The following is a 23388-nucleotide window of genomic DNA, read 5'->3' as shown; positions in this document are numbered from 1 at the left end:
TTGGGCAATATTATCAGGAAACACTCCATAAACTTTCATTGTTATGCAGATGACACTCAACTATATTTATCGATAAAACCAGAGGAGAGCAACCAACTCTGTAAAATTCAAGCATGTCTTAAAGACATAAAACATGGATGACCTGCAACTTCTTGATGTTAAACTCAGACAAAACCGAAGTAATTTTAATCGGCCCTGAGCACCTCAGAGATCAATTATCTGGTGATGTGGATTCTGTAGACGGCATTGCCCTGGCATCCAACACCACTGTAAAGAATCTTGGCGTTATCTTTGATCGGGACTTGTCCTTTAACTCCCACGTAAAGCAAATCTCAAGGACTGCATTCTTTCATCTACGTAATATTTCAAAAATCAGGCACATCTTGTCTCAAAAGATGCAGAAAAATTGGTTCAGCGTTCGTTACTTGAGACTGGATTACTGCAACTCCTTATTAGCAGGCTGCTCTAATAAATCTCTTAGGTCCTCCAGTTGATCCAGAATGCTGCAGCTCGTGTTCTCACTAAAACTAAGAAAAGAGATCACATCACTCCTGCACTAGCTGCTCTGCACTGGCTCCCAGTAAAATCAAGAATCACTTTTAAAATTCTTCTCTTAACCTACAAAGCCTTGATTGGTGATGCTCCATCATATCTTAAGGAGCTTGTCGTACCATATTGCCCCACTAGAGAGCTACGCTCACTAAATGCGGGACTACTTGTAGTTCCTAGAGTCTTAAAAGTAGAATGGGAGCCAGAGCCTTTAGTTATCAAGCTCCTCTTTTATGGAACCAGCTTCCAATTTCAGTCCGGGAGGCAGACACAGTCACCTCGTTTAAGAGTAGACTTAAGACCTTCCTCTTTGACAGAGCTTATAGTTAGGGCTGAATCAGGTTTGCCCTGGTCCAGCCCCTTGATATGCTGCTATAGGCTTATAGCTGCCGGGGACGTTTTAGGATGCACTGAGTACCTATCTCCTCTTTTTCTCTCCTTAAGGATGAATTTTCATCTCTCAATCACACGTTACTAACTCTGCTTTCTCCCGAAGTCCTTTTGACTTTACGTCTCATGGGGTCATCGGACCCTATGAGACGGCATAGATCCTATCTGCCTGATGGATCGTCTGGGTCGTGGAATTCCTGCTCATGACTACGCCACTGTCCTGTTGAGACTCGCCCACTCCTCCTCCCCACCGCCATCTGCCTGATGGATCGTGGAGGTCTCCATCGTGGAATATGCCTACTATGAACTATTCATACACTCTGTCATATTCATTGAATGTATTTTAACTCTAAATCTGTCCTTCTGTACACATTACATCTATTGCATCTGTCCATCCTAGGAGAGGGATCCTCCTCTGTTGCTCTCCTCCAGGTTTCTTCCCTTTTTCCCCTGAAGGGTTATTTGGGAGTTTTTCCTGGTCCGATGTGAGGTTTTGGGGCAGGGATGTCTATGTACAGATTGTAAAGCACCGAGACAAATTTGTAATTTGTGAAATTGGGCTATACAAATAAACTGAATTGAATTGAATTGAATGTATGATGTGTCATGTGTCATGTATGATGTGTCATGTGTCATGTATGATGTGTCATGTGTCATGTATGATGTGTCATGTGTCATGTGTCATGTATGATGTGTCATGTGTCATGTATGATGTGTCATGTGTCATGTATGATGTGTCATGTGTCATGTATGATGTGTCATGTGTCATGTATGATGTGTCATGTGTCATGTATGATGTGTCATGTGTCATGTATGATGTGTCATGTGTCATGTATGATGTGTCATGTATGATGTGTCATGTATGATGTGTCATGTGGCATGTATGATGTGTCATGTGTCATGTATGATGTGTCATGTATGATGTGTCATGTGTCATGTATGATGTGTCATGTGTCATGTATGATGTGTCATGTGTCATGTATGATGTGATGCAGTCTGACAGGGTTTCAATGAGGAGGTATTGCGCAACACATCCATCCAACACAGAGTCTCTTCCCTTTGTCTTTGGTCCTCTTCTCAATGACTTTGTCCTGGTTTATATATTTGTATTTCTTCCAGAGCAATACTTTACTCCTCAGCAGCCACCCGATAGATCACGGCCCACAGAGGACGTGTTATCGTGTTGGGCAGAGCGGCCATGCCGCCGTGCACCAGGGCGCTGGTGATGGGTGGCGTGGAGGCTGAGGAGCGGGGATTAGGAATCCTCTGCTTTTCCCCTCAGTTTAAAAATCAATACAGCTTTACACCATCTGAGTGTGTTGTTTGATTTGTGATCGCCCTCATGAGCCCCCCCCCCCCCCCCCCTTCATCTCCAGCCGCCTGTCCAGGTTCCAGAGATGACTGAGGAAGAGCAGCAGCTGTCCTGCTGCCTCCACACACACCTACACAAACGCACACGTCGGCGCCGCTCGCCTCGCCGTGCATCCCCTCTGCTCATGCACGCCCACGCCCGCTGCGCTCCTCATGCAGATGCTGCGTCCCTGTGGTTCTCATGTGGTTCTCAGTTCAAATGCCAGCTTCATGTTAGCTCGTTAGCTCATGAGCTCGACCGCTCGCTCGTTTACTGAAGCCGCCCCACGCCCACGTCTGGATTCTCTTTGTTGCTGATGAACTCTCCTCAAAGTGCCTCCAGGCCCCTACACGGACCCCATAGCGCCCCCTCAGCTTCTGCTTCATCGTAAACACACGCAGGTCAGCAAGCTCCTCCCACCAGCAGCTCAGGGAAATCCCCAGATCACGTCTGCTGGCCGCGGCTCATCGTCTCTGAAGGAGAGCAGCGGTACGGCTGCAGCTCCCACCGTGAGACACATGAATCGGCCTGATGGTGAAGAAAGAGACACCTTGATGCCCCTGGTGGCTTTTAGTGCATGACACCTGAGTGTTCATGTCAGCGTGTGCGCCTCAGAGGGGGAGGGATCACTGAACTCACTGCGCTGCGGCATCGACTCCCTCGTGTATTCTAATTTAAAACAGGGAATGAGCCCGAGTCAGTGACGTGTTCACTCCTGATGGAGCATCACTCACTCAGGGAGAGATGTACCTGCACCACCTGCCCCGCTCCCACAATCCTGAGCTCATGAAGCACGCTTCACTTTCTCCTCCACACAAAGTCTTTACAGTCTGCGTGTGTATAAGTTCACTGATGACATCAAAGAAAGTACAAATCTGGTGCAATTCAAAAAAAGTTTAAAAACTGGAGAAGTCTAGACTTGACGGTGTTGATGAAGCATAAGAAGTTAAGAAGGAATGGATTATGAGGACAAATGTTTGAATTTCTGGTTTGTTTCTTTTGTTTTATATATATATTATATATAATTATATATATCTATATGGTTTTTTGGAACAAGTTTTTTAATCAATCCTAGTTTAGGGCACTTATAAGCTAGACAGCTTCAGCTTTAACCCTTTCAGTCAGCTACATGCATCTTTCTTCTTTTTTTAAAAATTACTGGTGTTTGTATATTTTGCTGATCGAAAAAAAAAAGAAACCTCAAACTCCTATGCACATATAACACGCATGCTTATGAGCTTCATACACAGCTCCTCTTCCTCCTCTGTTGGATGTGTTCTCTGCCCTCCACCATGTTGTTCTGTGTTCCGTGGATTCTCTCTGGAGGCGTGACATGTCCTCTCTCCTCGGTCTCCTCAGCTCAGTGCGGCGGCTCCTTGACAGACTTCAGCGGCGTCATCCTCAGCCCCGGCTTCTCGGGGAATTACCAGAGCAGCCTGGACTGCAGCTGGAGAGTCCAACTCCCCATCGGCTTCGGTGCGCCAGCCCTCTGTCTTCAGCTGTAGTCTTTGTTCTGCCGTAATGGCCTCTGCTCAGCCAGCTCATTGTGTGCAAGGGAAGCAGCTCGTTTCTCTGCTGCTCAACAACCACGAAACTAATCCACTTCAAGCCTGAAAGGAACACATCGTCCACTGAGACCTTTGTCTTTCTGCTTTCCAGGGATCCACCTGCAGTTCCTGAACTTCTCCACCGAGCCGGTTCACGACTACCTGGAGGTGCGCAGCGGGAACCTGGAGACGGGAACCGTGATCGATCGGTTCAGCGGCCCCGTGGTGCCCGACGCTCTGTTCAGCACCACCCACGAGACCACGCTGTTCTTCCACAGCGACTACTCCCAGAACAAGCCCGGCTTCCACATCGTCTACCAGGGTGAGGGGCGCAGGCCGCTGCTCGTGGGGAAGTTATCGCAGCTAAAAGTGGAACGAGATTGAAGCGTTTGCTAATAGAGCTTTGGGAGGAGCATCCGTCAGGGCGGAGGCAGCCGGGGAGCTGAGGGTGTCAGATTACAGAAGGCTGGAGATGAAGAGGAGTGAATCCACGCCGACCTCCACGGTGACGTTCACACATCTCCTCAAGGATGACAGCGCTGCTCCGTCAGGGGAGCGTTGGACGCGGAGCAGAATCATTCTGATCACAACATGACGATCATGTGAATTGGAAGTCTTTGGGAAAAACTTTGTATTTTCAAAATGTGACAAACACAAAAATGAGCTGACCTACATCGTGGGGCCTCAGGCACCAGGAGGGGGGGGTTGTCTTCCAAAAAGACACTTCACACTTGGTGGTGTTAAATCAGATGGACATAGGGGCGCGAAGACGAGTACCGAACACACACACGTCTACACAAACACACACTGCTCATCACCCGGTGGGTGTGTGTCAGAGCGCACGGTGTCATGTTGGATCAGGAGTCACCATCACGTTGGTGGGTGTGAGAGGAGCTGCAGGTTCTCTGGTTCTCCTCCATGTTCTCCGGTGCTGCTTCCTGGAGTCTCTCATTAACCCTTCACCGCCGTGTGCGGCTGCTTCTTCCCCAGCGTACGAGCTCCAGAGGTGTCCGGACCCCCGGCCCTTCCGGAGCGGCATCGTGATCGGCCAGGACTCCAGCGTGGGGATGACCATTTCCTTCGAGTGCCTCCAAGGCTACACTCTGCTGGGAGAGCCGTCGCTCACATGTCTGCACGGAGTCAGCAGGAACTGGAACCACCCGGTGCCTCACTGCGAGGGTGAGTGGGAGTGGCACCATGCGACCTGAACGTCTCTCGCCGCTTCCCCTGAAGCCTCCTCCAGATAGAGTTCCTCTCAAGCGTCAGGAAGCTGGATCCATCAGGCGGGAAACGGATTTCACTCTGTCAGTTTTCCCAACTCAGTGGAGAAAGTGTGCAAACTCCCCTTCACTGAAGGGTTGAGAACAGAAGACTGGAGCTCCTGCAGTCGGCTGCGGTCCTTTAGTCTCCTCCAGGAAAGCTTCTGACTGAACTCTGAGCGGCCGATAGCGTGATGCTTCAGAACAGACCGGAGGAGTCCAGACCTGACGGGGCTCATAAAGCAGAGAAGTTAAGAAAGAACAGATTATGGGGACAAATGCTTGAATTTCTGGTTTGTTTGGTTGTTATTTGTTTTGTTGTTGTTTTATATATTAGGCTCTTCGGAACAAGTTTTTAAGCAATTATAGTTTAGGGCACTTAACCCTCCATCAGACACATGCTTGTTCCTTCTTTTCGTTTTAGTCCCGGTGGTTGTTTATTTGTGATCTTTGGGCTCTGACTCGGTTCAAAGTGAAATCTTCACACAGCCCCTCTGGAGGGATGTGTCTGAGCTTTAGTGCGACTCCTCGGGCATCAAGTCCACAGCAGGCAGTAACCAGCCGGCATCTCAGTGATAACCCAATGACACACAGTTCTGGTTTATTTACTGCAGTTAAGTGGCGATGCAGTCATAGAAGCTGGTTTTACGACTCGGGGTAAATCAACTCTGCCGTGGTTCTCATCCCGTGTGATTCCTCCGCAGCGCTCTGCGGCGGGAACGTCACGGCCATGAACGGCACCATCTACTCCCCCGGACACCCGGCCGAGTACCCTCACTTCCTGGACTGCATGTGGACGGTCCGAGTCCCTCCCGGCTACGGCATCGACATCAGCTTCTCCGTCCTCAACACGGAGCCCATCTACGACTACATCACGGTGTGGTACGTCTGCTCCCTCATGCTGGTGCTGCTGGTGCTGCTGGTCCTGGTGCTGCTGGTGGTGCTGGTGCTGCTGGTGGTGCTGGTCCTGGTGCTGCTGGTGCTGGTGGTGGTGCTGGTGCACATCGACACACAGCACACAGACTTCTATTGACTGGGGTTGGGAGGCAGTCTCTCGTCAGAGTGTTTGTTTATGCTTCAGAAGATAAGACGAATATGCTCTACAAACAATAATTCAATAAGCAGTGAACCACACCATGTACCCTGTGTCTATAGGATGCATTGCTACGAGAGAAGCTAACCCTGGCTGTGTCTACTACCGCGCACTTCGAGCACTGACTTTCAGTGTTCGAAGTGCGCCACTGAAAAAACCAGCAGAATTCAGTGCACTGAAAGTACCCGGATGGTGCACTGCAAACGGGCAAAAAATGTAAAACGATGGACACTACTCGCCCTAAACGGCCGCCATCTTGGCTACGTAGCGGAAGAGGAGGAGCCATTTCGCCAGCTTTTCATTTTATTTCTAAAACAATGGCGGACAGCACAAGCGGTAGACCACGAAGCTACAGACCGTAAATGTAAGTATCAGCGGTTATTACACATTGTACTGGTATTAAAGACATGAGTATTTGGTGGAGTTAACGATGTATATGATATATACCGACAGTTAGCATACCTAGGTAGCATTAGATGCCATTGGATCTGCATGGCAGTTATGATAAGCTAGCTGGGTCCTCCCGGTCCTCTTGCCAGTCCGACGAAGGTGCACTTTTATCGGACACTTTTCGCTTGACGAGCGGGGGCAGGTCGGCTCCAGGCGCTTGCTCCAGCGGCAAGTCCGACGACAGATGGCTATGTCAGTCATCGGACAGTGTTAAACAACGTTAACCAATCGAAATAGCAATTTTAATAATGGATGAACAATGGATATGCTCAGTTTAATAACGGGTTAACATGACACATGACGCTTTGCCCACACGCCCGATAATTAATACCGTTACGATAGCTATCTAAGCTTGTCCTTCTAGAAATAATTGTAGCTTTCAATCATCGTTGTGTGTTGTTTTTTTAATGTCGTGTATGTATTAATTTAAATGTAATCGTGGTCTGGGACATAGCACTGAATGGCTATCCTATTTCTGTTTCCTGCCCCAGAGACGTTTCCTGGAGGTGCTGCTGGTCCTCTGCTGCCCTCCCGACATCTGCATCAGACTCCAATGACCTCTGGCACCTCACCTCCAGGGCCTTTAAGAAGATGGACCGCCATCGCGTCTTCAGTATCCAGAAGGACCTCTCCACAACACACCTCGCCTTTGACAGGCAGCAGTTGTAGCTTGGAGGTGGTGGTGACAGGCTGCCTGAAGGGGGTCATGAGGCAGATGGTTGGGACAGGCAGGGGGAGCCACCATCCCCAAGGATACAGTATCCTGGTGGAGGGGATGACTGCTCATAGAAGATGGGGCTGTTATTCAGGACCCTGGCATCATGCACTGAGCCCGGGGCCTGTCGAAGGCCCTGGCCACCACCCGATAGGAGGTGGCGCTGGCAAGCCAAAAAATAAAAACTAGACAGGAGATCTCGGGGCCCCAACCGTGGTCAGTCAGTGGCCAGCACAGCCATGAGGGCGTTGAATGACTCTGGTGAGCCTGAAGTCCACCCTCATGTCACTGTGGCCACACAACACAACGCCAGCAGTGGCATTGCAACATGGATACGGCAGCGCCGCCTGGGACTGGGTGGCTGCTGTAGAGTGTGGGGAGGAAGGAAGATTATATTAATATGTAAGTCATTTTATCAATAAAATGTTGTCATTGAGGTTTTGTAGTCTTTTATTGCGTTTTCTGATTTATATTAGAATTGATGCATGTTTGTAACAATAATTAATATGCCTGTGTGTTCAATTGCTCATTGATTCCTGTATCAGGGTAAACTTCACTACAACAGAGATGTGTATAAAAGTACAGTCAGTCAAAGTAGGCCTATTACTGTGTGAATTCAAGCAGATGATGCCTATCATTTCAGTGGATAATTCTTAAAACTAATTGGAATCTAGGGACAAACATGTACAGAGTTGTCATGTTTTATTTCCATATGGTGTGTATGTGGATTGCAAAGAAGAAGGCTACTTCTGACAAAGATAATTGAGAATTTAGCATACCTAGCGAGGAGAACTTAATTGCAACTACTACATGAAGCTATGCTGTGAAGGTAAGGCAAAATCACACAATTAAACTTACATATACCATCTCGACTTCAGCCAGAAGGCGGAGGCTCCTGCCGCGATTGTGGAGGTATCGCAGTTTCCACATGGGGTGGAGAAAGGTAAACAAGGGACAACAAGAGGGCAAGAAGTGCTTCATTTGGTCAGTTTAAGGGTTAGGGTATCGCAAGCAGATTTGCATATGTCACTCCCGGCTTAATTTCGCGGGTGCCGTGAACAGATTTGCGTCCGTCACTTCCGCCAAGTGGTTAACGTAATGCAATGCAGTGCACTGAATTGCAGTGTACTTCGTAAAGTGTGCAGTAGTAGACACAGCCAGTGTGTCTGTAGGATGCATTGCTACTAGAGAAGCTAACCCTGTGTGTAGGATGCATTGCTACTAGAGAAGCTAACCCTGTGTCTATGCGAGCTTGGCGTGGGGTTCCCGCGGTGCATCCAGCTCACATTGAGCCTCATGAGCGTGCTCAGAGTGCCGGGGCCCAGCTGGAGGCTCCTGATGCCGCTCCACGGGGGTCCGTCCCACAGGCGTCCTCATCAGCTGCCTGAAGCGCTTCAACCGGCAGCCGGGGAGCAGCAGGTGTCGTTGGAGGCCTCCAGTCATGTGACTGAGCCTCTCCATACCTGCTCTGGACAGCCACCTCCAGGTGTCCATGACTCGTCACATTGAGACATGCAGTGGATGGGATGTGGGTAACGACCTCCACACAGAGGGAACATCTGAGAGTTACGACTCGTTAGGCTGAGACTCAGGGCTGCGGACCGGCCCTCACGCCTCCAACACGTCTTCCCTCCCACCCTCATGCACACACACACACACACACCCTCATGCACACACACACACACCCTCATGCACACACACACACCCTCATGCACACACACACCCTCATGCACACACACACACACACACCCTCATGCACACACACACCCCCTCATGCACACACACACACACACCCTCATGCACACACACACACACCCTCATGCACACACACACACACCCTCATGCACACACACACCCTCATGCACACACACCCTCATGCACACACACACACACCATGCACACACACACACCATGCACACACACACACACACCATGCACACACACACACACACCCCCTCATGCACACATTACATTACATGTCATTTAGCCGACGCTTTTATCCAAAGCGACTTACAATAAGTGATCAACCTAGAGTACAAACTAAGAACAACAAGAATACAGGAAGTAACATTTCCTCAACATAGTCGAACTACAAAAGTACCATAAGTAAGTGCTATTTAAGAGCCACTGAATTGCAAATCTGTGTTTTAATCCAGATATAGTCGGAAAAGGTGTGTTTTCAGTCTCCGACGGAAGATGTAGAGACTTTCTGCTGTCCTGATGTCAGTGGGGAGCTCGTTCCACCACTGAGGAGCCAGGACAGCAAACAGTCTGGATTTCGAGTGATTAGCTCGAGGTGCAGGAGACACAAGTCGATTGGCTGTTGCCGAGCGGAGCGACGTGCCGGGGGGGTGTACGGTGACCATATCCCGGATGTAGACGGGGCCCGATCCGTTCAGAGCACGTACGCCAGAACCAGTGTTTTGAAGCGGATGCGAGCAGCCACCGTAACCAGTGGAGAGAGCGGAGGAGCGGAGGTGTGGGTGAATTTCGGGAGACTGAAGACCAGTCGAGCTGCATTCTCTGGATGAGCTGCAGAGGTCGGATGGGCCTTAGCAGGTAGACCAGCCAGGAGGGAGTTGCAGTAGTCAGGCGTGAGGCGTGAAATGACCAGAGCCTGGACCAGAACCTGTGCCGCCTTCTGAGCAAGAAGAGGACGTATTCTCCTGATGTTGTGCAGCATGTACCTACAGGAACGCTGTCGCAGTGTCAGGAGAGTTGACTGTCGAGTGTCACCCGAGGTTCCTGGCAGTCGGGTAGGGGCCAACACAGAGCTGTTGAAGGTGATAGTCAGGTCATGGGTGGGGAGCCTTTCCTGGAAGGAATAGTAGCTCGGTCTTGTCAGGGTTGATTTTCAGATGGTGAGCAGACATCCACTGAGAGATGTCAGTCAGCCAGGCAGAGATTCGCGCCGCCACCCGTGTTTCTGACGGTGGAAACGAGAAGATCAGTTGGGTGTCATCGGCATAGCTATGGTAGGAGAACCCAATGAACGAATGACAGAGCCGAGAATTTGTGTACAGAGAGAAGAGGAGGGACCCAGGACGGAGCCTTGAGGAACCCCAGTAGTGAGAGGACAAGGATCAGACACAGATCCTCTCCAAGTTACCCGGTGGTGCGGTCTTTAAGGTAGGAAGAGAAAAGCGAGTGCAGTGCCTGAGATCCCCAGGAGCTGAAGAGAAGAGATAAGGATCTGGTGGTTCACGGTGTCAAATGCTGCAGAAAGGTCGAGAAGGATAAGGACAGAGGAGAGAGAGGCTGCTCTAGCAGTGTGAAGCTGCTCAGAGACAGCAAGGAGGGCCGTCTCTGTCGAGTGGCCGGCCTTGAATCCAGACTGGTGAGGGTCAAGAAGGTTGTTACTGTGGAGATAGGAGGACACTTGGTTAAAGATAGCTCGCTCCAGAGTTTTGGAGAGAAAAGGAAGAAGAGAGACCGGTCTGTAGTTGCTGACTTCAGACGGGTCGAGCGTGGGTTTCTTCAGGAGAGGGTTGACTCTCGCCTCCTTCAGAGAGTTGGGGAAACAACCAGTTGAGAGTGAGCTGTTAATAAGATCGGTGAGAAAGGACAGAAGATCAGGAGCAACAGCCTGGAGGATGTGAGACGGGACGGGGTCAAGGGCGCAGGTGGTCGGTCGAGCGGAGGTCACCAAGCTAAGAACTTGATTGGGAGACAGGGGTGAAAGAGGAAAGAGAGGGGATTGAAGAAGTTAGTGTTGGTGAGGTGATAGAAGATGGATTTGTAAAGGAGGAGCGTATGTCGTCTATCTTGTTTGTAAAGTCGACAAAGTGGCTCGGCAAAAGGGTGGAAGGAGGAGGGGACAGGGGGATCAAGGAGGTTGGAAAAGATAGAGAAGAGTTTTTGGGGTTAGAGAAGGAAGACTGAATTTTGGTCAGGTAGAACGAGCTTTTGGCTGCAGAGATAGAGGTAGAGAATGAGAGGAGAGATTGATAGAAGAGCAAGTCTTCCGCTTTGATTCGATTTGCGCCATTTTCTTTCCGTCGCTCGCAGGGTGGCTCTCTCGGCGCGCACCGAGTCCGACAACCACGGAGAGGAGAGGATTTCCGAACCGGTCGTGTCTTAAAAGGACAAAGATAATCAAGAGATGAAGACAGGGAAGAGAGGAGAGTGTCTGCGGCAGAGTTAGGCTGCATGAGTGAGACGCAGTCAGTTGAGGGGAGAGCAGATAGGACAGAGGAGGCCAGAGAGGAGGGGCAGAGGGTGCGAATGTTGCGGCGTACAGGTGCAGAGTCTGTAGATAAGGGTGGGTTGTCAGTACCAGAGAGCGAGAGAGATTAAGAGATGAAGAAGTGGTCAGAGACATGGAGAGGAGTTACAGTGAGGTTAGAGGTAGAGCAGTTTCTTGTGAAAATGTAGTCACGGTGGTTGCCGGCTTTGGGAGGGGAGGGACTGAGTGAGAGGTTAAAGGAAGACAGTAAGAGTAAGAGATCACATGACTTCTCTGTCTGGATGTTGAAGTCACCCAGAAGGATGAGCGGGGGGCCGTGTTCCGCGAAGTTTGATAGGAGGACGTCTAGCTCTTCCAAGAAATCTCCCAAAGAACCAGGGGGACGGTAGAGAACAACAATGTGAAGTTGAACCGGATGAGTAACGGTCACAGCATGAAACTCAAAAGTCAGTGGGATAAAGAGGAAGCGGTAGGAGCGAAACACCATGTGGGTGAGATGAGTAAACCTGCACCTCCACCCCGACCAGAGGGTCTGGGTGTGTGGCTGAAGGAGAAGGCAGAGGAGAGCAGCCGGGGTAGACGTGTTCTCTGCTGTGATCCAGGTCTCAGTGAGAGCCAGGAAGTCAAGCGACTGCTCCATGGCAAAGAGATGAAACCGGCCTTGTGGTTGGCTGACTGACAGTTCCAGAGGCCTCCTGTGACAAGGTGCTGGGTGTGAGTAGAACGGGTAGGAAGGATAACAGAGGAGGGGTTCCGCACATGAATGAGCGAGTCCTATAGGAACTACGAGTAGAGATACGACAGGTATGGAAAAGACACACATATTCACAAAATGGGAAAAGACTCATCCACCCTCAAGACTCCAACGGAAGACTCCTATGTCTTTGTCCTCAGTCTCGACTCCAACGGAAGACTCCTATGTCTTTGTCCTCGAGTCTCGACCCAACGGAAGACTCCTATGTCTTGTCCTCCCAGTCTCGACTCCAACGGAAGACTCCTATGTCTTGTCCTCCAGTCGAAGCTCTCTCCCGAGTCTGACCAAAGGAAGACTCCTATGTCTTTGTCCTCCAGTCTGACTCCAAGGAAGACTCCTATGTCTTGTCCTCCGAGTCTCGACTCCAACGGAAGACTCCTATGTCTTTGTCCTCCCGAGTCTCTCCAACGGAAGACTCCTATGTCTTTGTCCTCCAGTCTTGACTCAACGGAAGACTCCTATGTCTTTGTCCTCCGAGTCTTGACTCCAACGGAAGACTCCTATGTCTTTGTCCTCTCGAGTGACTCCTGTCTTTGTCCTCCCGACTCCAACGGAAGACTCCTGTCTTTGTCCTCCGAGTCTTGACTCCAACGGAAGACTCCTATGTCTTTGTCCTCCGTGTCTTGACTCCAACGGAAGACTCCTATGTCTTTGTCCTCCGTGTCTTGACTCCAACGGAAGACTCCTATGTCTTTGTCCTCCGAGTCTTGACTCCAACGGAAGACTCCTATGTCTTTGTCCTCCAGTCTTGACTCCAACGGAAGACTCCTATGTCTTTGTCCTCCCTGTCTTCGTCCGCTGAGTCACGCTGCCGCTACAGCTGACGAAAAACCCCATCCGGTTATGAGCCCAAGTTAGTGCCAATACCTCCAGCCGCGTTGACACCGCCTTGGCTTTTGGTATTCAAATGACACTCAATAGAAACCAGGTGATGATCGCTCGTCCAATCAGTGAAGATTCAGGTGTCGGAACACAGGACACACCTCTCTACCAAAACAACTCCTTAAAACAGGACAAACTAACAATCTAGCAGCTTTAAACGACAAATACAACAGTAACTTTAGCAGATAAAACTAGTTTAAAGAAGATACTTAGCAGGATCCAAGTAGTCAGTAGTCTCGCCTCACAGGTAGAAAATGCACACACACACACACACACACACACACACACACACACACACCCTCATGCACACACACACACACACACCCTCATGCACACACACACACACACCCTCATGCACACACACACACACCCTCATGCACACACACACACACACACACACACACACACAACATGAAGCATCTCCCCTGGAGGAGCAGCAGGTCCCTGTGGTGGTGGGTTCATTGATGGTTGTAACTGTTAATATGTGACTGACTGGAGGAGGAGACGCCTCCATCAGGTGACTCACCTCCATCAGGTGACTCACCTCCACCTCCATCAGGTGACTCACCTCCGCCTCCATCAGGTGACTCACCTCCACCTCCATCAGGTGACTCACCTCCGCCTCCATCAGGTGACTCACCTCCACCTCCATCAGGTGACTCACCTCCGCCTCCATCAGGTGACTCACCTCCATCAGGTGACTCACCTCCGCCTCCATCAGGTGACTCACCTCCGCCTCCATCAGGTGACTCACCTCCGCCTCCATCAGGTGACTCACCTCCGCCTCCATCAGGTGACTCACCTCCACCTCCATCAGGTGACTCACCTCCGCCTCCATCAGGTGACTCACCTCCGCCTCCATCAGGTGACTCACCTCCGCCTCCATCAGGTGACTCACCTCCGCCTCCATCAGGTGACTCACCTCCGCCTCCATCAGGTGACTCACCTCCACCTCCATCAGGTGACTCACCTCCACCTCCATCAGGTGACTCACCTCCACTGGGACTCATGAACCTTTCTCCAGTTCTCAGAGGACGGTGAGACCTGGTGTTTCCTCACTGCTTTCCTCTCTTCCTCCTCCCTTCACTCTTCCCTCTCTTTATTCCTCCTCCAGGGACGGGCCGGACCAGGCCTCCTCAGATCGGTCAGTTCAGTGGTACCTCGGCCCAGGAGGGCGTGTCCAGCACGGCCAATCAGGTGCTCATCAAGTTCCACAGCGACTTCAGCACCAGCGGCTTCTTCGTGCTGCATTATTACGGTGAGCTCCCATTGGACGGCAGGCCCCGCTGGTAATGAAACCCACAGAAGGGAAGTGTCCTCTCGTCTCTGTAGAGCGACGCCTCTCCTCCCTCTTTTCACTTGTCCTCCTTCTCTCCTCCCGTGAGAGGATGAAGGCCTTTTGTAGAACGGTGTGTTTCCTGCACTATTAAAACGCCCCGTTGAAATGAAGCTGAATTATATTATAATAATAATAGTAATAATATAATACCTCCATCCGGCTGCCTTAGTGGCTTCTAAAGATCAGGGACAATGGAAGGTGGCAAATTATGATGTAATCAAGGGCTTGATGAAAGAGTGAAGAATGAAATGAGGGAGAACAGAAAACACATATTCCTCCTTCTCTCTCTCTCTCCCTCCCTCCCCCTGTCTCTCCCTCTCTCTCTCTGTCTCTCTCTCTCTCTATGTCTCTCTCTCTCTCTCTCTCTCTCTCTCCCTGTCTCTCTATCTCTGTCTCTCCCTCTCTCTCCCTCTCCCTCTCTCTCTCTCTCTCTCTCTCACACACACTTGAGTGCACCCCTCACACCTGTAGCTGACGTCCTCCTGTGTCTCCTCCCTCCAGCGTACCAGCTGAGGACCTGTCAGCGCCCCCCCCCTGTGGCCAACGCCACCTTCCTCAGCGACGATGAGGAGTTTGAGATAGGTTTGTCTTGATTGTCTTGTTTGTCTTGTTTTCCGGTCGCCTTCAGCACGTCGTCAGATGAACCTTCACCTGGCCTCAGGTCGTTTACCTGGTGATGAAGAGATGAAGATATGAACTGACGTCCCAGAGGTTTTATCCATGATGGATGAAGTCGTGCATGTTGTTTGATTGTTCCTCTCTTTGTCTTCGTGTTAACGTGTTCCTCCGAATATCGATTTCACAATCTCAGACAGCTGGAGTCCATATTCATGTGTATGGATTTGTGTGTATATGTATGTATATATATATATATATATGTGTGTGTGTGTGTGTGTATATTTGAAAAAAATCTATAAATCTCTATATATTAATGTTTAATATATAGATTATTTTCTACCTTCTCTCTCGTTCTAGAATGTGCTCTTTGTCTTCCTCCTTCATTCTCTCCCGTTTGCTCTTCGGTCTTATAATGCTGTGTGTGTGTGTGTGTGTGTGTGTTGTAATGAAGTGCCTTCAGTGCTCCGGCTCTAAAGGGACGTCAGTCTTCATTAGAAAATGTGTCGTTAATTACTGTGAGAAGAGCTGGTGGTGAGGAGGCTTCCACTAACGCGTGTGTGTGTGTGTGTGTGTGTGTGTGTGTGTGTGTGTCTGTGTATGATTGTGTGTGTGTGGATGTGTGTGTGTGTGTGTGTGGATGTGTGTGTGTGTATGATTGTGTGTATGTGTGTGTATGATTGTATGTGTGTGTGTATGATTGTGTGTGTGTATGATTGTGTGTGTGTGTGTAAATGACCTCACAGGGGACATCATCCGGTACTCGTGCCTGCCCGGCTTCACCTTGGTGGGCAGTGAGATTCTGACCTGTCGCCTTGGAGAGCGGCTCCAGATGGATGGACCCCCGCCGCTCTGTCAAGGTCGGTTCCCCCAAAACGGGACTCTATGTTACCGTGTGTGTGTGTGTGTGTAGTTTGCAGGTGTTCCCCTCGATGCGTGTGTACGATGCATGTATACGTGTCTATGTGCAGGTGTGTGCCTCCATGGGGCGTGGCTCAGGTTGGATGCAGTCAGTCCTCTGGTCCTCCAGCGTCGAGCGGCCTTCTATCAATCCCCTGTCGGTGGACCAGAGGGCACAGATCCCAGATCAGTGTTCATGGCCAGTGTTCCTTCACAAGGGAACCGATACGTTACCCTGACTCAGATGAGCCCGTGGATCTGAGCCTGATCTTCCCTTTGCATCGGCACGTTGAAGGGCCCGAGACTCCTTTGTCTCGTCATGAGTTGAGGATTCTGTCTTTTTATTTCTAGAGACGATGAGTGATGGCGTTAGAGCTTCAGACCCAGAGGCTGAGGTCAAACCGCGTCTGGAGAGGACCAGTGATCTGGAGCCTCTCCGTTCATGGTTATCTGAGGTATAACGTGACGCTCGCGGTTTTGTGGCTGACGTTGTTAAGAAGTGGAAAGAGCCGTAAAGCAGGAGCCGGCTGTAGGTCTCACCGTCTCTCATGGAGGATGTGGGAACAACATGTTGTGTCTCAATGAAAAGTCATTTAACATTCACGACAGTGAAACGCTGTCAGAGCCTTCTGAAAGGGCCGAGCTACGGACAGGAGCTCATGGACGCTGTTGTTTGGAGTAGCTTTGGTTCATCTTTGGTTTCATCAACAGAATGTAAGGTTCTCTGATTGGAGGCTGGCTCGGAGCAACAGTCTCAAAGCGTGTTGCTGGGCATCGGGGAGGGAGTTCAACAAAGGGAAGCCAGGTCACAACTATGAAGGCCCAAACACCAGCTTGATCCTGGGTAACGGAGCATTTAGACTAGATCAGTGTGGAGGTGAATGTAGCATCACATGAAACGCTTCCCTTCTGCAGGTGTGCTTCACCAGTGAGTCATCACGGACACGCATGTAAGACACAGCGTGGGGCTCAATGAGCGCGGAGGAGTCAATGCAGAGCTCAAGGTGGTCAGGGTCCGAGCTCGAGGAGATATTCCCACGCTTCATTCATGAACGCCACAGCACGGTCAATGATGCGAGGAGGTAAGGTCAAGGAGAACAGCACGGCTGGTTGACAGGCAGAGGAGCGGCCTGCAATGAGCGCCGCACTGCATGCTCACAGACTGCCTCTCACCTGTCTGGCATACAGACGACGCCATGAAGCCTGACTGATGGAGTTGCTGCGCCATGTTTTCCCAAATCTTTCATTGCTTTGTTGTTGTCGTGACCAAGTGAGGATGACAAGAGGAGGAGTTTGGCAACATGTGATCCGTCTCCCCCGGGCGGAGTGAGGGAGGCCTCCACCTGAGAGCTCTGGCCTCCTCCAGCTTCCCCTGAGGCGCTGATCCTTCTGGTGTGTCTCCAGCTCCGGAGCTCCTCCGGCTCGGACGGGGCGCCTGGAGCCAGCGGCTCTCGTTGGAGGGGCGGAGTCTGTTGGCAAAGCGCTGGAGAACACCACGTCGTGTTTCAGTCCTCTGGTGAAGGCGAGCCTGACAACGGGCCGGTGGGTCAGGAGGGGCTGGAGATGGAGGAGCAGAGGGAAGAGTCAGGAGAAAGACGAGCAGTCTCTTCAGATCCATCCCCAAACGATCAGATGCCAGGCGAGGTGCAGAAGACTCTGTGTGGTTGACTTATGAAAGGTGTCCCTCAAACCGGCCGTGAGTGTAAACTGTCTGGCTTAGTGATGCCGGCTCTGACATGTTCATGGACCACCTCATTATTGTCGTGAAGAATTCATGAGCCGCTCCGGTGCTGGCGCCTCCGTCCTCGCGGCCCTGCAGCGACCCACTAATTGCTCTCCTTGGGGCGTGTGGAGCTGCGCCTGATGAGTGGAACACGCTCCTGTGTCTCCCTGCTTTAGTTTCCCTCAATCCTTCTGTTAATATCCTCTTTGTGCCTTTAAGGTAACTCTGAAACTCCCCCAACACCTCTGCTCCCTCATATATTTCCCCAGGCTCCGCCCCCTGTGAGGAGGTCACGCCGTAGCGCTGCTCCCTGCTGGCTCGGTCCGCCATCTGCCACGTTGGCGTGGAGTCGAATCCATTTAGCTCGTTGTCATATCGGGCTGCACGTTGTCATTGATTTTAAAATCTAATGAAAAACTATTTCTGCTCTCATTGCTGCTCCGCGAAACTCGTGGGTTTTATTGTGTCGGAGTCATCTCCTCGTGAGCCGAGTAAAGAATAAAGACTCGGCCGCTTCCACGAGGAACGACCGCGTGTTCCATGTGTGTGAGATGTAACAAAGACAGTTGTTTGTAGAGATATCGTTTTGTCATGCACGCAAAAAGCAGAACAATACGATGAAGTCTCAACCTTTAAGCACCGAGCTTTTTTAAGGCCTCTGCTCCAAAAAGTGCATCCCCAAACTAAACAGGCTGCACTCTGCCACCACTAGGGGGCTATTTGAATCATTTTTACATTTGTACCTTTTTAAACATGTTTCATTTAGTTTAGATGAGAACATATCAGTCTCTATGTTACTGGGTGAGAGGAAATGAAGACGGCACACAGAAAAAATATTAAAATGTCAGGTCCGAATTGAAAAGAATCTCTTCCAGGATGATGATATGTTTGGAATGAGGCAGTTGAAAGGTTTAAAACTCTCGATCATATGAAAGTATATTAACATCCTCCCTGCAAAGTTTGACTGAAAGTGAAGCAGGACAAAGTTAGACGGTTTTAGTCCAGAGCCTTTCGGCGATGTCTCCAAAACGGCCATTTTGTCCCGTTGTGATCCAGTCCTCGGCGTCCGAGCTGAGGCCTTCCACCACTCCTCACTGCAGCTTTTATTACAACATTAAAATAAATCAGAAAAAACTGTTTAAACGGTTTCCTTTTTTTATTTGAGATATTTCGTGTGATGTGTGTGCTGAGGGAAGTCACGCTACCACACTCGACTATGACACTTCTAACCAGTGGGGTAATAACTGGATACCTTGCATCTGTGTGTGATGTACAGAAGTCTAAAAATGTAAATGAGCTGAATCTCCCTCTGAATAGAGCCTCCTGTGAAGACGCTCTAAGGCTCGTGATTCATGTTTTAAATCCCTGAGCCCAAAGTTTGAGGCGAAGCCGTTTCAGCCTCCGCCGCCTCCTGGATGGAGTTATGTGTGTTGCCTAGCAACGCAAGCTTATTAAACAAGCGTTGGGCTCCGTTATTAAAAAATAAACTCTTTCCAGATAGATGGTGGTACGTACCGCAATATGAGATGTTATCAGGAGTCGATTTCACGGACAACTCAACGCTCCAATATGGGGAAGTGCCCCCCGGGTTGCTAACTTCTTTGTAATAATGCGTATGAAAATTATATTGGAAATTATATAATATAATGTTGCCCTGAGATGGACTGGCGGCCTGTCCAGGGTGTCCCCGCCTCGCCTCTGTCAGCGTCATGACCCTGATGAGGATGAAGCGGTATTGATGATGGATGGATTATATAATTTTTAGTAGCAATTACTTCACATATGTCCTGGAAGCTGAATGTGTGACGGCTCCATGATCAGCAGGAGAAGAGCTCCGAGGGGCCGAGGGCGGCAGAACCCAGAACCCAGAACCCTGACCTCAGAAACCAGACCTCAGAACCCAGAATAGTTGCTCTGTGTGTGTGCGTGTGCGTGTGTGTGTGTGTTCTTGACAGATGTCCGGTTGTTGGCGGTGACCTTTCCATCGGAGCGCTGGCTGCCGTTAACCTTTCAGTCGCTTCATGTTTCTTCACTAGCGGCCCGGAAGAGACTTCTGGTACCAGGACAGGACCAGAACTCTTCATCTCAGACAGCCTCCAGATATGAAGGGAATGCTCTGAGCACATGCTCTCTCTCGCTCTCTCTCTCTCTCTCTCTCATCCTGTCATTCAATTCATTTGGCTCTATTGAATGTTGCAGCAACAGTATAGCATCAAGGTACATTTAAATCAAAAGATACAATTCACATGGATAATATTGATATATATAATAATTTATATATATATATATATACATTATTAAATTATTACAATTATTAATCAACAAAATTATTAAATACAAATTATTATGTATATATTATAATATTGATATATATAATAATTTATATATATATATTATTAAATTAATAATTATTAATAAAAGTATTAAATTAAAATTATGAAATTATTATTTATATATATATAGATAAATAATATATAATAATATTAATATAATAACTATCTTTTCTCCCCTCTCTGTCAATCTCTCCCTCTTTACTTCCCTCTCCTCTCTCCTCTCTTTCCTCTCTTCTGTTCTCTCTCCTCTTCACACACACACACACATCATTTTACACAGGTATGTGTCTCAGCTCCTGAGTGTTATAGTGTATGGGTTGATATTGGGGGAGACTCTCCAGCTCAGCGTGGAGGAGCAGCTCTAGTTATTCTGTGTGTTTGTGTCTACTGTCACAGTGGAGCATCGCTCACCTGGACCCCTCAGTGTGCCCTCCATCCCCTCTCTCTCTCCCTCTCCCTCTCTCAACCTCTCCCTCTCTCCCCCTAGTCCAATGTCCGGCCAACGAGGTGCGCTTCGACTCCACGGGGGTGATCCTGAGCCCGGGCTTCCCCGACCACTACCCCAACCTGCAGATGTGCTCGTGGCTGATCAACGTGGAGAAGGGCTACAACATGACGCTGCACTTCGAGCTCTTCCAGACGGAGAAGGAGTTCGACATCCTGGAGATATTTGATGGTGGGTTCTGCTGCTGCGGTCCACGGGGAAAACGCCGTTAGCAAGACACAAACGATGTGTGTGTGTGTCTGTATCTGTGTGTGTCTCTCTGTGTGTGTGTGTGTGTATCTCTCTGTGTGTGTGTGTCTCTGTATTCAGGTCCCAACATCTACAGCCAGAGCCTGGCGTCTCTGAGCGGTGACATTGAGACGCCCTTCAGCCTGACCACGGCCGCCACCAGCTGCTGCTGCGCTGGTCCTCCGACCACGGCACCAACCGCGGGCTTCCACATCAGATACGTGGGTGAGTACCAAAGTATGTATCCAGCTTATATCACACTCTATTCTTATATCTCTGCATCCCGTTTGTCTGAGTCGTGACGTTCATCTGAACCTCCGTGACGGGTCGCATTCCTGCGGCCGCCGTGTGACCTCATGCTGGGTGGCTTTGATTTATTATTTATTGAGCTTTTAATATCAGATCATTTACAAAAATACTTCCCACATGAGCTGTGACGGGTCAGACGGAGAGCACCGCGAGGGGAAAGACGTCCAGGCTGCTCGGCGCCGCTTCATTTCAAAAGGTTTACCTTGTTAATGGAGTTGAATGAAGGAAGTGGCGCTCAGCAGCCGCCTCCGAGCGCTTCACTGACCACGGAGGAGACGAGTCGCCTCGGTGTTTTAAGGCCCTCGTGTGTTCAGGTGCGTTCACATCAAAAGAAACCAGATTTTTTTCGCGTGACCGAATCCCATAAAAAAAGTCAACGTACGGACAGGTGAGGCTGCGATAGACAACGCGTTTACAGCGACGCGTTTACAGCGACGCGTTTACAGCGACGCGTTTACAGCGACGCGTTTACAGCGTTGCAATTTTCGCCCCTAGTAGAAATATTTAAACTTTGAGGCGGTAATCTCGCAACTCGGGCCAATCAGCTCTTGAGTTGCTCCGCACGTCATCGCTGTTATGAACACAATAACATATATTATATATTATAATGTTATGAACACAATAATATATATTATATATTATAATTTTATGAACACAATAACATATATTATATATTATAATTTTATGAACACAATAACATATATTATATATTATAATGTTATGAACACAATAACATATATTATATATAATAATGTTATGAACACAATAACATATATTATAATGTTATGAACACAATAACATATATTATATATTATAATGTTATGAACACAATAATATATATTATATATAATAATGTTATGAACACAATAACATATATTATATATTATAATGTTATGAACACAATAACATATATTATAATTTTATGAACACAATAACATATATTATAATTTATGAACACAATAACACATATATATTATAATTTTATGAACACAATAACATATTATATATTATGTTATGAACACAATAACATATATTATATAATGTTATGAATAATTATGATAGCGGTCTTTACGGAGACGAGACACAGAGATAAGCCCCGCCCCTCGCGGAGCGTGAACACGGCGAATGGCCGGGCGAGTAAACGCACGCGTCGCTTTTGGTGTGAACGCACCTTTACGTGAGTCGTGTGATGGCGGCCGCCGCTCTCTTGACGTGATGAACCGTCACCAGCTCATCCCGCTGATGGGAGGGATGTTTGACCGCCTCGTGAAGCTCCTCCCATTCCTCGTGAAGCTCCTCCCATTCTCGTCCTGCTGCTCACATCATCAAATCACATGTGGTTTCTGTTAGTGTGGGCTGAGAGACGAGGGAGAGGAAGACTGTGGGATGAAGAACAGCTCAGATTGTTGAGTGAGGTTCGTCCAGGAGAGGAAGAGTGATCATGTGACGCTGCTCAGGCTCCTCCTTCTTTATCCTCCTGCTTTAAAATGGAGCCTCACTGCAACTGCAATGTACTGAGTACTTCCTGAGAATCTTGTTAATGCCTCTCCTCCTCCTTTCCTCCTCCTCCTTCTCTCCTCCGCATCTGTTCTCCATTCCTCTCCCTGACTCCATGTTCCCTCCTCCTTTCCTTGACTCCATGTTCCTCCTCCTTCCTTGACTCCATCTTCCCTCCTCTCCTTTCCTTGACTCCATCTTCCTCCTCTCCTTCCTTGACTCCATGTTCCTCCTCTCCTTTCCTTGACTCCATGTCTCTCCTCCTTGACCCATGTTCCTGACTCCATGTTCCTCCTCTCCTCCTATCCTTGACTCCATGTTCCTCCTCTCCTTTCCTTGACTCCATGTTCCCCTCCTCTCCTTTCCTTGACTCCATGTCTCCTCCTTTCCTTGACTCCATCTTCCTCTCCCTCGCCCCTCTCCTCCTCTATTATATCTCTTCCAGCGCTGTACTGCAGTACCCCGGACTCGCCACAGAGCGGCATCGTGGTGAGCCAGACCGGGTCACCTGAACAGCGTAGGCGCTGGGCGTGCGACCGCGGCTACAAGCTGATCGGGTCGCTCTCGGCCGTGTGCAGGAAGAACCTCCACGGCTTCTACGCCTGGGACGCGCCGGTGCCGGCGTGCCAAGGTGAGCACGCGCCGCCCGCCGCCATGTTGTTTGCCGCCGCTGAGCCCCGCCCCCGCCTGAGCCAGAACCCCGTCAGGTGGAAAGGAAACGGAAATCAATCCTCCCTTTCGTCTGTCTATTTCCACTTCTTTA

General features: G+C 49.4%; 1 protein-coding gene and 2 long non-coding RNA genes across 3 annotated transcripts in view; 2 read left to right on the top strand and 1 right to left on the bottom strand.

The window, feature by feature from the left end:
- Positions 1-23388, top strand: part of csmd3a (CUB and Sushi multiple domains 3a) — a 306306-nt gene that overhangs the window by 207556 nt on the left and 75362 nt on the right. Inside the window, exons 40-43 of the mRNA XM_056445250.1 lie at positions 3650-3766; positions 3950-4159; positions 4828-5016; positions 5801-5978. Coding sequence (XP_056301225.1) covers positions 3650-3766; positions 3950-4159; positions 4828-5016; positions 5801-5978 — 694 coding nt within the window. The remainder of the gene's footprint in view (positions 1-3649; positions 3767-3949; positions 4160-4827; positions 5017-5800; positions 5979-23388) is intronic.
- On the top strand, positions 6074-8222 carry LOC130187895 (uncharacterized). The gene is made up of 2 exons (XR_008830522.1): positions 6074-6553; positions 7131-8222. It is a non-coding gene; the product is annotated as an uncharacterized LOC130187895 (long non-coding RNA).
- Positions 7454-8343, bottom strand: LOC130187897 (uncharacterized). The gene is made up of 2 exons (XR_008830524.1): positions 8219-8343; positions 7454-7718 (listed from the first exon to the last, which is right to left on the bottom strand). It is a non-coding gene; the product is annotated as an uncharacterized LOC130187897 (long non-coding RNA).

This window comes from Pseudoliparis swirei, chromosome 22 (genome assembly GCF_029220125.1).
Source record: "Pseudoliparis swirei isolate HS2019 ecotype Mariana Trench chromosome 22, NWPU_hadal_v1, whole genome shotgun sequence".
Lineage (NCBI taxonomy): Eukaryota > Metazoa > Chordata > Actinopteri > Perciformes > Liparidae > Pseudoliparis > Pseudoliparis swirei.
The sequence above is the reverse complement of the archived record's forward strand: the minus strand, read 5'-3'. Positions and strand labels throughout refer to the sequence as shown.